Source organism: Carlito syrichta, unplaced genomic scaffold, assembly GCF_000164805.1.
Source record: "Carlito syrichta isolate Samal-C Ts95f unplaced genomic scaffold, Tarsius_syrichta-2.0.1 Scaffold311840, whole genome shotgun sequence".
In the NCBI taxonomy this organism is placed as follows: Eukaryota; Metazoa; Chordata; class Mammalia; order Primates; family Tarsiidae; genus Carlito; species Carlito syrichta.
The window spans coordinates 1975-14836 of NW_007255936.1; the positions used below are offsets into that span (position 1 = coordinate 1975).

The 12862-nt window shown below is 32.6% G+C and overlaps 1 protein-coding gene across 1 annotated transcript in view; it reads right to left on the reverse strand.

Annotated features, from left to right (window-relative positions):
* Window positions 1–727: 727 nt before the first annotated feature.
* The window catches only part of LOC103271679 (syntaxin-binding protein 5-like), a gene marked incomplete at its 5' end in the record, with an annotated part of 83995 nt that continues 71860 nt past the window's right edge, over window positions 728–12862 (reverse strand). Inside the window, one exon of the mRNA XM_008069167.1 lies at window positions 728–829. Within this exon, the coding sequence (XP_008067358.1) occupies window positions 728–829 (102 nt within the window). The remainder of the gene's footprint in view (window positions 830–12862) is intronic.

Genomic DNA, 12862 nt, shown 5'->3' on the forward strand with positions numbered 1-12862 from the left:
GGAAGGGAAAGCAGTTGAGACAAAGTTGGGGATACAGTACAGGTGATAGGTACTCAAGTAGGAAGATGCCAAAAAAGGACCCCAAGTAGGCAGTCAAAGCAGAACTCTCTCTTAGCAGAAAATCCCAGAGTTGGAACTTGTACAAATACCAAGATTCTACTACTGCCAATCCCATCCCCTTCTTCCCCTGGCAGTTTCCCATTACTGTCCATCTCTTTCTTATAGCAGTATGATAATTGTTCAAGGTCCGCTTATGAGTGAGAACATGTGGTACTCAGTTCTTTGTTTCTGTGATATATCATTCAGTATTATAGATGCTAAGTCCACCCAAGTTGCTGTGAAGTTCATAATTTTTCCTTCTTTATGGCTGTGTAATATTCCATTATGTATATGTACCACATTTTTAAGTCTGGAAACTGTTAGGGGGTGGGGGGTGAGGCACAGCTCATAAACAAGGTACCTGCATAATGAACATTTGTATACCTAACTCTGAATTATACCCCCACACCTTTAAAATAAAAAAATTTTAAATTTTAAAAAAGAAGAATATATGGTACGAAGAGAAAAATGAGCCCAATAAAAGACACTCAAAGTAAAAACCAAAACCAGAAGAGAGTGTGAGGCACTGGTTCAGAATCAGGCAGTTTCCCAATGCCAAAAATATTGGTAGAGTACAAAGCTTAAGAGTAGGAAATAGGCACAAAGTCATAATATCTTTTCAAATATTTTAGTAGAAATCACTTACCTCATCATAATAAACTCTCAGTTCTGCTCTTTTAGATTTCAAGTCCCAGAACACTACAGTACCATTTTCATAACCTATTAGCAGCTGAAAAACATTAGAACAATCATTTTCTTAATTCTAACATTAATTTTAACTTGTTTCAAATAAAGTTTAATGGTAATAAAGTAAAATCATACCACATCACACAATCTTATTTAGAATACCAATTTTCCTGGAACTTTTCCTACATTAATAAAATAGCAAATCAATTCAACTTCAATATAAATACTTACCAGTGAGCTTTGCCTCATTTCAAAGAAAAATTGAGGAGGAATATAAATGTATATCACATGATATAAAAATAAGTATGAAAATTGGAAGAAAAGAAAAATGGGATAGAAAAATTAAGATGAACTAAAAGATGAAATGGAATAAGTTTAACCTACTAGGTATATGCCATTCAGTTCTATGCACTTGAAAAATATGCCCACAAATTTGGCTTCACATTTCTTTTTATCAAATCCTATTTTCTCTTTGAAGTGAGTATTTAAACTGATGGTTTATGAAACTTCAGTAATCTAAAGGTTCACATCATTAAAAATGATTGATATTTGATTTTAAATAAATGAATACAATGATGAACAAAAATACACATTACCATTTTAAAACAATCATTTGAGAACAGATAATGATTATAAGATGGTGATCTTCAAGACTCAGTCATTCAGCTAAACAATTATAACCATGCTGATTTTTACTGTTATATGACTCTGAATTATTATTTGTAGTCTTCCTATTTTTTTTATTACCAATGATATATAAATTTAACAAAATATAACCTACCATTGGTTAAGGGGGAAAAAAGGAGGATAAAATTGGCCAGTGTTAAAACAATAATAGCGTTTCTGACTGTTTTGCTTTAAGATGATTTTTCTGAAGTACATTATAGCATTCCTCTGAAATTCCAATAACTTCAAAAACCAGTGATAAAACCAGAAAATATAGTGGTGGCAATAACCTACTCCTTACATAGCCTCCTGATACTCCTATCACTTACCTCAATATTTTATAATGAGACACAAAAAGTAACAAAAGTAAACCAGCTAGTAGTTTAACTGAAAATACACAAAAATTTCAAATATCAGGTAATTAAAGCAATGTATATTTATTTTTGAAGCAATAACATAAATGTTTCATTATTAAATCACACAAAATAAAGGTTAAAATTGATTTGGCACAAAAAAATTAGTTTTTTACATATTAACTTAAAGGAAATGGCATATATGACTTCCTAAAGGAAAATGTCTAAATTAAAATATATATTTGAATAATATATCTTAAAACAAAAATGAAGTCATATATACTATACTAAGACATGTTTTAACTTCAAATCTATCCTTTTTACATACTAGAGAAAATGATGAACAGTAAAAGCAATTTCTACTGAGTATATAAGACTATGGGAAAGGGTCTTAGTCTAAGAAGTTCAGAAAATATCACTTAAGCAAGAAAATGAATAATATATTCTATCCAAATATGAGCCCCAAGATATAATTAAATACTTTTCTAAAACACAATTATATTTTTAAAGGAAATATCTGAAAGATAAAAATCATACTGTTTATAAAACATTGCTAGCAATAGCCCCAGCAAGTCACAAAATAAAAAAATACTGAACCTCAAAACATCATAAATGTTGAGATAATTATAAAATATTATGATTTAGGAAATATGACATTAAGAGAATTAAAAAAGAGAAAATTATCCCCTGACATCCAGGAGACATTGGACAAGGCCATTCTGTGACCATGAGGGATCAAGACAAAAACAAGACCACTCTGCAATATCTGACCACACCAAAACATGAACATCGCCCAAGCCATAAATCATATATATATAAATATATATATTTTAAAATATTGTCTCTCAATAGAATGCAAGTACCATAAAGGCAAAGAAGTAGAGTGACTTGTTCACTATTATATCATCAGAACCTAGAATAATGTCTGAAGAAAGTAGGTATTTGATAAGTATCAAGTTAATTATTAAATACCAAAAAATCAAAATTGTAGGTAATATTTTCTAACTACTTTGAAATCAAATTAGAAGTCATGACACAAATATTTTGGAAACAAAAAAAATCTCCAAATAATTAATGGGCAAAGAAAATATCATAATACAATGTATAAAATGGAACTGGATGAAAATGCCTCATATTGAAACTTATGGGACACAGATGAATCTTAATCAAGAGGAAAATTTATGATTTTATGAATACATATGAAAAGAAGAAAAATTTTAAATTGCTTAATGACATAACATTTGACTTTAAGAGTCAAGAAAAAGGGAAATTTCACAAAGAAGAAAAAATAATAAATCATCTTATTAAAGAGCAAAGGATACCTTTTAATTTATTCAAATTATACTTTTACATCTTTTGGGAAGTTTGAAAGTTTTCCACATATTTATTTTTTGGTTAATTTTACACCTGATTATTTTGACTTTCTTATTGCTATTTTATATGAGCTCTTCATTATCTTTTCTAAGAGGTTATTATTTCTATATAGTTGGATTTTATTGTTTTTATTCACTTTAATGTTGATTTTCTTAGGCATTCCAGATATATCATTATGTAATGCAAAACAGAAACCATTTTATTTTTTCCAATTGTTATGCCTCTGGTTATTTGTATTTATCTAACTGTATTGTTAAAAAAAAATTCTAGAGTGTTAAAAAATAGTAAAAAGGGTGAGCTTCCTTGTCTTCCTCCTGACTTTGGTGAAAATGCCTCTAATGTTTCCCCATTAAATTAAATACTGGATTCTGAAGATGATTAGATAGAAGTAGATAGATAGATAGATAGATAGATAGATAGATAGATAGATAGATAGATAGATGATAGATAGCATTTAAGGAAGTATAAATTGATTCAGATGTTATAATTTTATCAGTAAAAAGTGTTTAATTTAAAAAAATTTTTATTGAAGTATATATCTATACAAATTATAGATGTATATTCAATGCATTAAGATTAAGTAAACATACCCATGAACTACTATGCACATCAAGAAATACAATATACAGACAAGTAATACCAGAAAAGCAATACACATTCAGAAGTCTAATTCATACACTTTTGCAGTTAATATTGTCAATCTCTATTGTAATTTCTAACCACTATTCTGATTTCTAACACTATCAGTTACTGTTACCTGTTTTTGAATTTTATAAAAGTAGAATAATACAATACATATTCCTTTTTGTTCTGCTTCTATTTCTAGTATTTGTAGCAGTAGTTAATTCAACCTTATTCTTGAAATAGTATTCCATTGTTTGGCTATGGCACTACAACAATTAATTTATTCACTCTACAGTTGATGTAGTAATTCTGCCATAAACAAACCTGCACATATATGTTGGTAAGCATGTATATGCATTTCTGTCAGGTATATACTGATCCTTAAGATACTAGTATGTTGACTATAATAGGCACTGCCAAGCAGTTTTCTGAAGTGGTTGTATTAGTTTATTTCATTTTCACAAGCTGTGCATGAGTTCCAATTCCATCTCATCTTCTCTAACAACTAATATTGTGAATAGCTGTGCAATGTTACACTGAAGAGAGATATAATAGGCATCTTTGTCTTGTTTCTGATCACAGAAGAAAAACTTACATTAATTTATCATTAAGGAGGATATTTTCATAACTAAGTAAATTAATGAAATTCAGATTAATCAAGTTTCTTTCTTTTCCTAGTATACCAAGAGATTTTTATAATGAAAGGAACTGAATTTTATTAAATGTTTCTTATGTGTCTATTTTTATTGTCATATATATTTTCTCTTTTAAAAAAATCAACAAAATTCAGTCTCCATAGAGACAGTCAAAAATTGCCAATGCCAACTGTATTTCAAGTTGCCATGGCAGGGTATTGGGAACCAAGTTTTCAATTAGTAATAATTGTGCCTCGGATAAATCTCATTGGCTACGATACTGCCACTGCACGAAGCTATTTTTTCTCCTTATTTCTGTTAATATGTGAGTTGATTGATTCTGAAAAGTTAAACCAACTATATTCCTAGAATGAACATAGATTGGTTTGATCCTTTGTGCCTTCCCTTTCATTCTTGATCAGAGTTGTCAGAGATGCATCAATCTTGTCAGTGTTTTCAAAGAATCAACTAATTCTTTTCTATTATTTGTGTTCTTTTCTTTAGAATTAGGGATCTCCAACAAATAGAACCAATAGGATGTATTTCTATATATATATATATATAAATATATATATAAAGAGATTTATTATGAGGAATTGGCTCACGTGATTATGGAGGCTGACATGTCCCAAGATCTGCAGGGTGAGTTGGCAAGCAGGAGACCCAGGAAAGCTGATGGTATTCCAGTCTGAGTCTGAAGACCTGAGAACCAGGAGAACCAATGGTATAGTTCCAGTCTGAAGGTCAGCAGGCTCGAGAATCAGGAACAGCTGATGTTTCAGTTAGAGTTCAAAGGCAGGAAAAAGCTGATGTCTGTTTGAAAGCAGTCAGGCAGGAACAATTCTCCCCTATGTGGGGGGTAGGAGGTGGGGTTGGGGGGAGGCTAGACTTTTTGTTCTATTCAGGCCTTCAACTGACTGATGAGGCCTACCCACATTGAAAGGGACAATCTACTTTACTCAATCTACAGATTTAAATGTTAATCTCTTCCAAATACATCCTCACAAAAACATCCAGAATAATTTTTGACCAAATATCTTGTCACCTCAAGGTCCAGTCAATTTGACACATAAAATTAACTCTCACATCTTTATTGTTCTCTTTTTACTACTTTCTTTGGGTTTAATTCTCTATTTTTCTAACTTAGTTGGTTAGGCACTAGGATAACTGATTTTCAACTTTTCTTTACTTTTTAATAAATGCAATATAAGCTACACCTTTCCCTCTAGGTACTGCTTTAGCTACATTTTAGAAGTTTTGACATCATATTTTTATTGCAATTTAGTTTAAAATATATTCCAGTTTTCATACTGATTTCCTTTATGAAATATAAGTGATTCAGAAGTGTAGTACTTAATTACTAAGTATTTAGAAAATTCCCTACTTATCTTTTTTATAATCTTATTGATTATCTTGCTAAATTCCCTTGTGGTTAAAGAATATATTGTATATTATTTTAATCTTCTGAAATTTATTGACATATGTTTTAAGGTTCAGCAAGTATACAACTTTGGTAAATATTCTATATGCACTTGAAAGTAATGTGTATACTCTGTAAATATTATATATGTAGTGTACTATATGTCAATTAGGTTAAGTTGTTAATAGTGTGATTCAAATTTTCTTTAACTTAACTATTTCTTTGCTTGTTTTTCAGTGCCTGAGAGAGGTTTGTTAAAATCTCCAACTATAATAGTAGATCTGAGTATTTTTCATTTTAGTTCTGTCCAATTTTTAAAATATTTTTTAGTTCTGTCAAATTACACACACACACACACACACACACACACACACACACACACACACGGTACCATGCAAAGTAAAAATACAGTTCACATAAGTACAAGTTTCAGCTCACATGATACTATGTAAAGTAAGCACTATTTGTACACTATAAAGCTGTATCACTAGATATATGAAAATTCAGGATTATTATATCTCCTGCTGAATTAAATCTATTTCTACTACAAAATGTTATTGTTAGAAAAAGTTATTGACTTTATAACCTCTGATATTAGCATAGCTATATGAGTTTTCTTTGGTGATAGATCACGTTAAATCTTTTTTGCTTTTTTTATGCATCAAACTTTTCAATATCTCTAAGTTTAAAGTGTATCTCTTATAACAACATATTGTTGTTTCAATAGTAAACAAATTTTGTCTTGTAATGAGCCTATTTAATCTGTTTACATTTAATATAATTTCTGACATTTTAGAACAGAGTTATGTACTTGTTTCACATTCGTCTCATTTGTTTAATGTATCTGCCCTTTTGGGGTGTTTTTTGGGGGAGTGGTTAGTCATTTTTTTCTTATTCCAATTTATTATTCTATTAACTTTCCATTATACACATATTTATTATTATGTTAGTGTTACCCACCAGAATAAAATTTTTCTATGACTTATCAAATTATAATGTAAATTAGTACTTGTGTTACTATCTGGAAATTGTATGAACTGTATTAGTCAGAGTTCTCCAGAGAAACAAAATCAATAGGCTACAGACATAGATAGATAGATAGATAGATAGATAGATAGATAGATAGATAGACAGATAGATAGATAGATATAAGAGGGGATTTTTAAATGGGAATTTGCCCATAATTACAGAGACTAAAAAGTCCCACAATATGCTGCTGTCTGCAAGCTGGAGAACCAAGAAAGCTGAGACTGTAATTTAGTCTGAGTGAAAGTCTGAGAACTGGCAGAGGGGAGGCATGGGCACTGATGTAAATCTCAGTGTCTGAAGGTCCGAGAACCTTGAGCTCTGGTGTTCAAGAGCAGGAAAATATGTATGTCCCAACTCCAGAAGAAAGAGCAAATTAATACTTTTCCTCTTTGTTCTATCCTGACCCTCAATAGATTGGAGGATGTCTGCCCACATTGGTGAAGGCAGTTATTCTTCAGTCAACTAACGCAAATGCTAATCTCTTCTAAAACCACTCTCACAGAGACACTCAAAACTAACATTTCAACAGCTCTCTGCATATTCCTTAACCCAGTCAACTTGGCATATAAAATTAACCATTTGCTGCAATTAAATTCAATGAACCCCATCCCAACTTTTGGCCATTTTTTCCCTTGTATTTCAATTCTCAATATATTACACTGCTGGAAGTCATTATTTATATAAAGTATTTCCTTAGTTTAACCCTTGTGTTGGCTCTTTATTCTTTTCATCATCTCTGTTCTTATATAATAGATAAATTTTCTTAGACAAGTCTTTGTTTTTTCCTTAGTGCTGATTTGTAGTAATAATGAATTATTGCAAATTGTTTGCTGAAAATAATTTGATGACATGCTTTTAAAGATACTTTTGTAGAATACAGAATTCTGTGCAGTTTCTTTTTCTCCTAGCATCTTACAATATATACTATTGTCCTCATTTTCTCTTTTTATGTTGAAATGTTTGCTGTCAGGGTTATTGCTTTTTCTATCTATGTTCTGATTTAAGATTTTCTCTTTGTTTTTGATGTACTTAGGTGAATTTAGCGTTTCATTAGACCTGTTTTAAGTTTTAGCACATCTTTTTTAAAAATTTTTTTATTTTAAAGATGTGGGGTACAATTCAGGGTTAGGTATACAAATGTTCATTATGCAGGTATCCCTGTTGATGAGGTGTGCTCCCCCCCACCGCAGATTCCGCTACTGCTAATTGTTCCTCCTCCATCCCCAGGCCCGGCAGTCTTCTGCTGCTACCAATTCTTTTCCTATAGTATTACAATAATTGTTCAAGGTCCACTTCTCAGTGAGATCCTGTGTTACTCAGTTCTTTGTTTCTGCAATAGATCACTCAGTATTATAGAAACTAAGTTCATTCAAGTTTCTGTGAAGTTCATAATTTTTTCCTTCTTTATCGCGGCATAATAGTCCATTGTGTATATGTACCACATTTTTTAATCCAGTTCTCTTTCGATGGGCAGCACGGCTGGTTCTATGATTTTGCTGTTGTGAATAGTGCTGCAGTAAACATCCGTGCGCAGGTATCTTTTTTGCAGAGTGATTTGAGTTCCTCCGGGTATACTCCCAGTAGGGTGACTTGCAGGATCGCATGGAAGGTCGATTTTTAGATCTTTTAGGAATTACCAAACTGTTCAACTTTGGAAAATTATCATGCATTAGTTCTTCAAATAGTGCTACTGTCACATTTTCTCTCCTTTCCTCTGGAACTCCAGTTTCACATACATATGTTCCAATTGCTCTTTATCCTTTTTTCTTGCCATGCTTTGGCTTGGATTTTTTTTTCTTCTAAGGTACATTCCAGGCTCCTAATTCTTTCTTAATCTGTTTATAATAAGTTATTTTATTCTGTTATATTTTCCACTTATCTGCTAAAATACTCAATCATTTAGCATTATAAAACACTTCACAGTCAAAATCGATGTGCTTTATAACTGCTATTTGAATAACCTGATAGTCTATCTAGTTTCTGTCTATTCTATTAGCTTCTGGTCAATTCTGATCTTTCTGTCTACCATGTTATTTTGAGTATAAAGGCTAGGCATGGAAAAAATGTAGAGATAACTAAAGGTTCAGGATGATGTGTTATCCTTCCCAAAAGGATTGACCTTTATTTTTGTCAGGAAGTTAGGCTGAGTCATATCAACAATCTCAAAAAAGGACTAAGATCATGCTAACAAGAATTTTAGTCATTCAGAGGGTCAGTACATTTCCAGTTCAGCACTACTTGTAGGACATACCCCTTTAGGGTCACGCTGAAAGAATGAAGTAATTGCCAGTATCTCTTATTTTGGCTGGTCCTGAAGTTCTTTATATTCCACTATCTTTCTGCCCCATGAAAATGCAGAAATTCTGCTTAGCCTCTTAGCCAATAACTTTCTATTTAGCTACTCAATCTCTCAGCCACTATTTTCAAATAGGCAAGTCACTTCAGGGGAATGGTGGTGCCAAATGTTTGGTTACTCTCTGGTGGCTTCAGAAAAATTTTCAAAAAGAAATTGTCTAGATTTTCTAATTCTTCCAGTGGAAGGACTAATCTGAAACAAGGTAGTCTACCATTATCAAAAGTGGAAATATCATGGGTGTTCAATTTTGTTCAAAGACTTTTTCAGCATCAGTGGAGATAATTATAATTTTTTCTTAGCTGTAAATTATATTAGTAAATTTTCTAATAGTTATATCTTCCATCCCTGGAATAAAACATCATTTGTTATAATGTATTCTTTTGCTTTGTTTTTTGAGTTGGAGTCTCACTCTGTCACCCAGACTGGAGTGCAGTGGCCGCTCCCGGCCACCGCAGCCTCGACCTGCTGGGCTCTGGCGATCCTTCCGCCTCAGCCTTCCAAGTAGCCGGAATTACAGGCATGTGCTACCACGCCCGGCTGATTTTTTGATTTATTGTAGAGATGAGGTCTTGCTGCCCAGGCAGGTCTCGAACCCACGGGCTCAGGCAATCCACTCACCTCAGCCTCCCAAAGGCGCAGGATTATAGGCTGAGCCACTGAGCCCGGCTTAAGGTATTGTTTTTTAATGTGCTGTTAGATTGTGACTCGAACTATTTTATGTAAGACTTCCGTGGATATTTTAATTTATTGTAGTAAGAACAATGAACATGAAGGTACTCAACAAATTTACAAGTACACATTACATTACTTTAACTATAGGTACAGTGTTGTACAGTAGTTTTCTAATGCTTATTCATCTTGCTTGACTGAAACTTTAAGTTAATTGATCAGTAGCTCTCCCTTTCTGCCTCTCCCAGCCCTTGTCAGTCACCATTCCACTTTTTGATTCTATAAATTTGACTATTTTAGATGCCTGATATAATGCGAAATATTTGTATTTCTATGGCCTGCTTACTTCACTTAGCATAATGGTCATCCATATTGTCATACATTGCAAAATTTCCTTCTTTTTTAAGGTTGAAGAATATCCCATTGTAGGTGCACACCACATGTCCTTCTTTGTGAAATTAATATTTTTTATTTGAAGTTTATTTTGTCTGAAGTAACTATAGTCACTCTTCCTCACTTCTGTTTATCATTTGCATGGACTACATTTGCATGAAATATCTTTTTCAGCTTTTATTTGTCCTTAAAAGTGAGTGTATCATAAGCAGCATATAGTTGAGTCTTTTTTAAAAAATCTATTTAGCCACTCTATCTTTTTTTTTTTTTTTTTTGAGTTGGAGTCTCACTCTGTCGCCCAGACTGGAGTGCAGTGGCCGCTCCTGGCCACTGCAGCCTCGACCTGCTGGGCTCCAGCGATCCTTCCGCCTCAGCCTTCCAAGTAGCCGGAATTACAGGCATGCGCTACCACGCCCGGCTGATTTTTTGATTTACTGTAGAGATGAGGTCTCGCTGCCCAGGCGGGTCTCGAACCCGCGGGCTCAGGCAATCCACTCACCTCAGCCTCCCAAAGGCGCGGGATTACAGGCTGAGCCACCGAGCCTGGTGCCACTCTATCTTTTGATTGAGGAAATTAATCCCTTTACATTTAAAATAATTATTGATAGAGAATGATATACTATTGTTATTTTGTTGTTGTAATCTGTTTGTTTTATATTTCTTTTTTAATCTTTTGCTGTCTTTGTGTTTTTTATAAATGTTTTGTCTGGCATGCCCTAATTCCTTTCTCTTTTTCTTTTATGTAATGCCCATAGGTATTTTTTGTGTGTGAAGTAACCTTAGACTTACATAAAATATAGCACTTATTTTAAGCTGATAACAACTTAAGTTCATTAGCATTCAAAAATTCTGTTCCTAAACTTTGCTTTCCCCAACACATACTTTATAGTATTGTTGTTACAATGCTCATTTATTCATATTGTGTACCTTTTACCATAATTTTCCCTTAACATTATTTTTAATACTTTTGTTCTTTAAATTAGAATTGAGTTACCCACCACCATTATGATACATATTTTAGATTTGTCTATATATTTTCCCTTATCAGTGAGGTCCATACTTTCTTCTGCTATTGCATTGCTGTTTAGCATAATGTTGGTTCAATTTGGGTGTTTTTCAGTCATTTAAAAAATTTATTTCTTCAACATTGACAGATAACATTGTATATTTTTATCACATATAACATAATGTTTTGAAATACATATATAGTGGAATTATTAAATATAGCTAATTAACAAATGCATCACCTCACATAGTTATCATTTTTCTGGTAAGGGTACATAACATCCACTGACTTTATATTTTTCAAGAATACAAAATATCATCATTAACTATAACTACCTTGCTATATAATACAGCTCTTGAAATTTATTCCTCCTGTCTAATTATAATAGTGCATACTTTGCTTTTTTAATTTAATTTAATTTTTATTTTAAAGATATGGGGTATAATTCAGGATTAGGTATACAAGTGGTCTTGTGCAGGTAAATTTTAGGCCTCACTTTGGTTCCCCCTTCACCTGGTTTGAGATCAGGTACCCTTACTGCTGAAGTGTGCCCTCTACTTCCTCCCCTGACAGCTTCCCACTATCGCCAATCCCTTTCTTGTAGTATTATAATAATTGTTCAGGGTCCACTTATGAGTGAGAACATATGGTACTCAGTTCTTCCATGTTCTTGCTAATGTAAACAATGCTGCAATAAACATACATGTGCAGGTATCTTTTTGATAAAGTGATTTGTGTTCCTCTGGATATATTCCCAGTAGGAGGACTGCGGGTTAGTACAGAAAGATTGATATTAAGATATTTTAGGAATCACCAAACTGTTTTCCACAGAGGTTGTATTAGTTTACACTCCCACCAACAGTATAGAAGTGTTCCCTTTTCCCTACATTCTCTTCAGCATCTGTAGTTTTTTGAGTTATTGATGATGGCCACCCTGCCGGGAGTTAGGTGGTATCTCAGTGTGGTTTTAATTTGCATTTCTTTGATGATTACTGAGGCTGAGCATTTTTTCATGTATCTGTTGGCTGTCATATGTCTTCTTTTGAGAATTGTCTTTTCATATCTTTTACCCATTTTTTGCTTTTTTTTCCTTTTCAGCATGTCTGAGTAATTATATATACTTTGACCAACTCATACCCTCCTCCCACTAACCATTCCAGCTTCTGATATTTGCCATTCTACTCACTACTTCTATGTGACGAAGTTCTTTTAATACTCCAAATATGAATGAGACACTGTGATATTTGTCTTTCTGTTTCTGGCTTATTTCACTTAACATAATGTCATCCAGGTTCATAAATGTTGTCACAAATGGCAGAATTTCATTCTTAATTATGGCAGAATAGTATTCCATTGTGAATATATATAATATTTTATTTATCCATTCATCCAATGATAAACACTTGGGCTAATTCTGTATCTTTTTTTATAATCAATATTTTTATTATGATATTGTAGGGTATAGTTAAGGGTTAGGTATACAAATATGCTTCGTTCAGGCACCCTTGTTGATAAGAGGTGTCTCCCCATCCCCAGACAGATATTTACTAT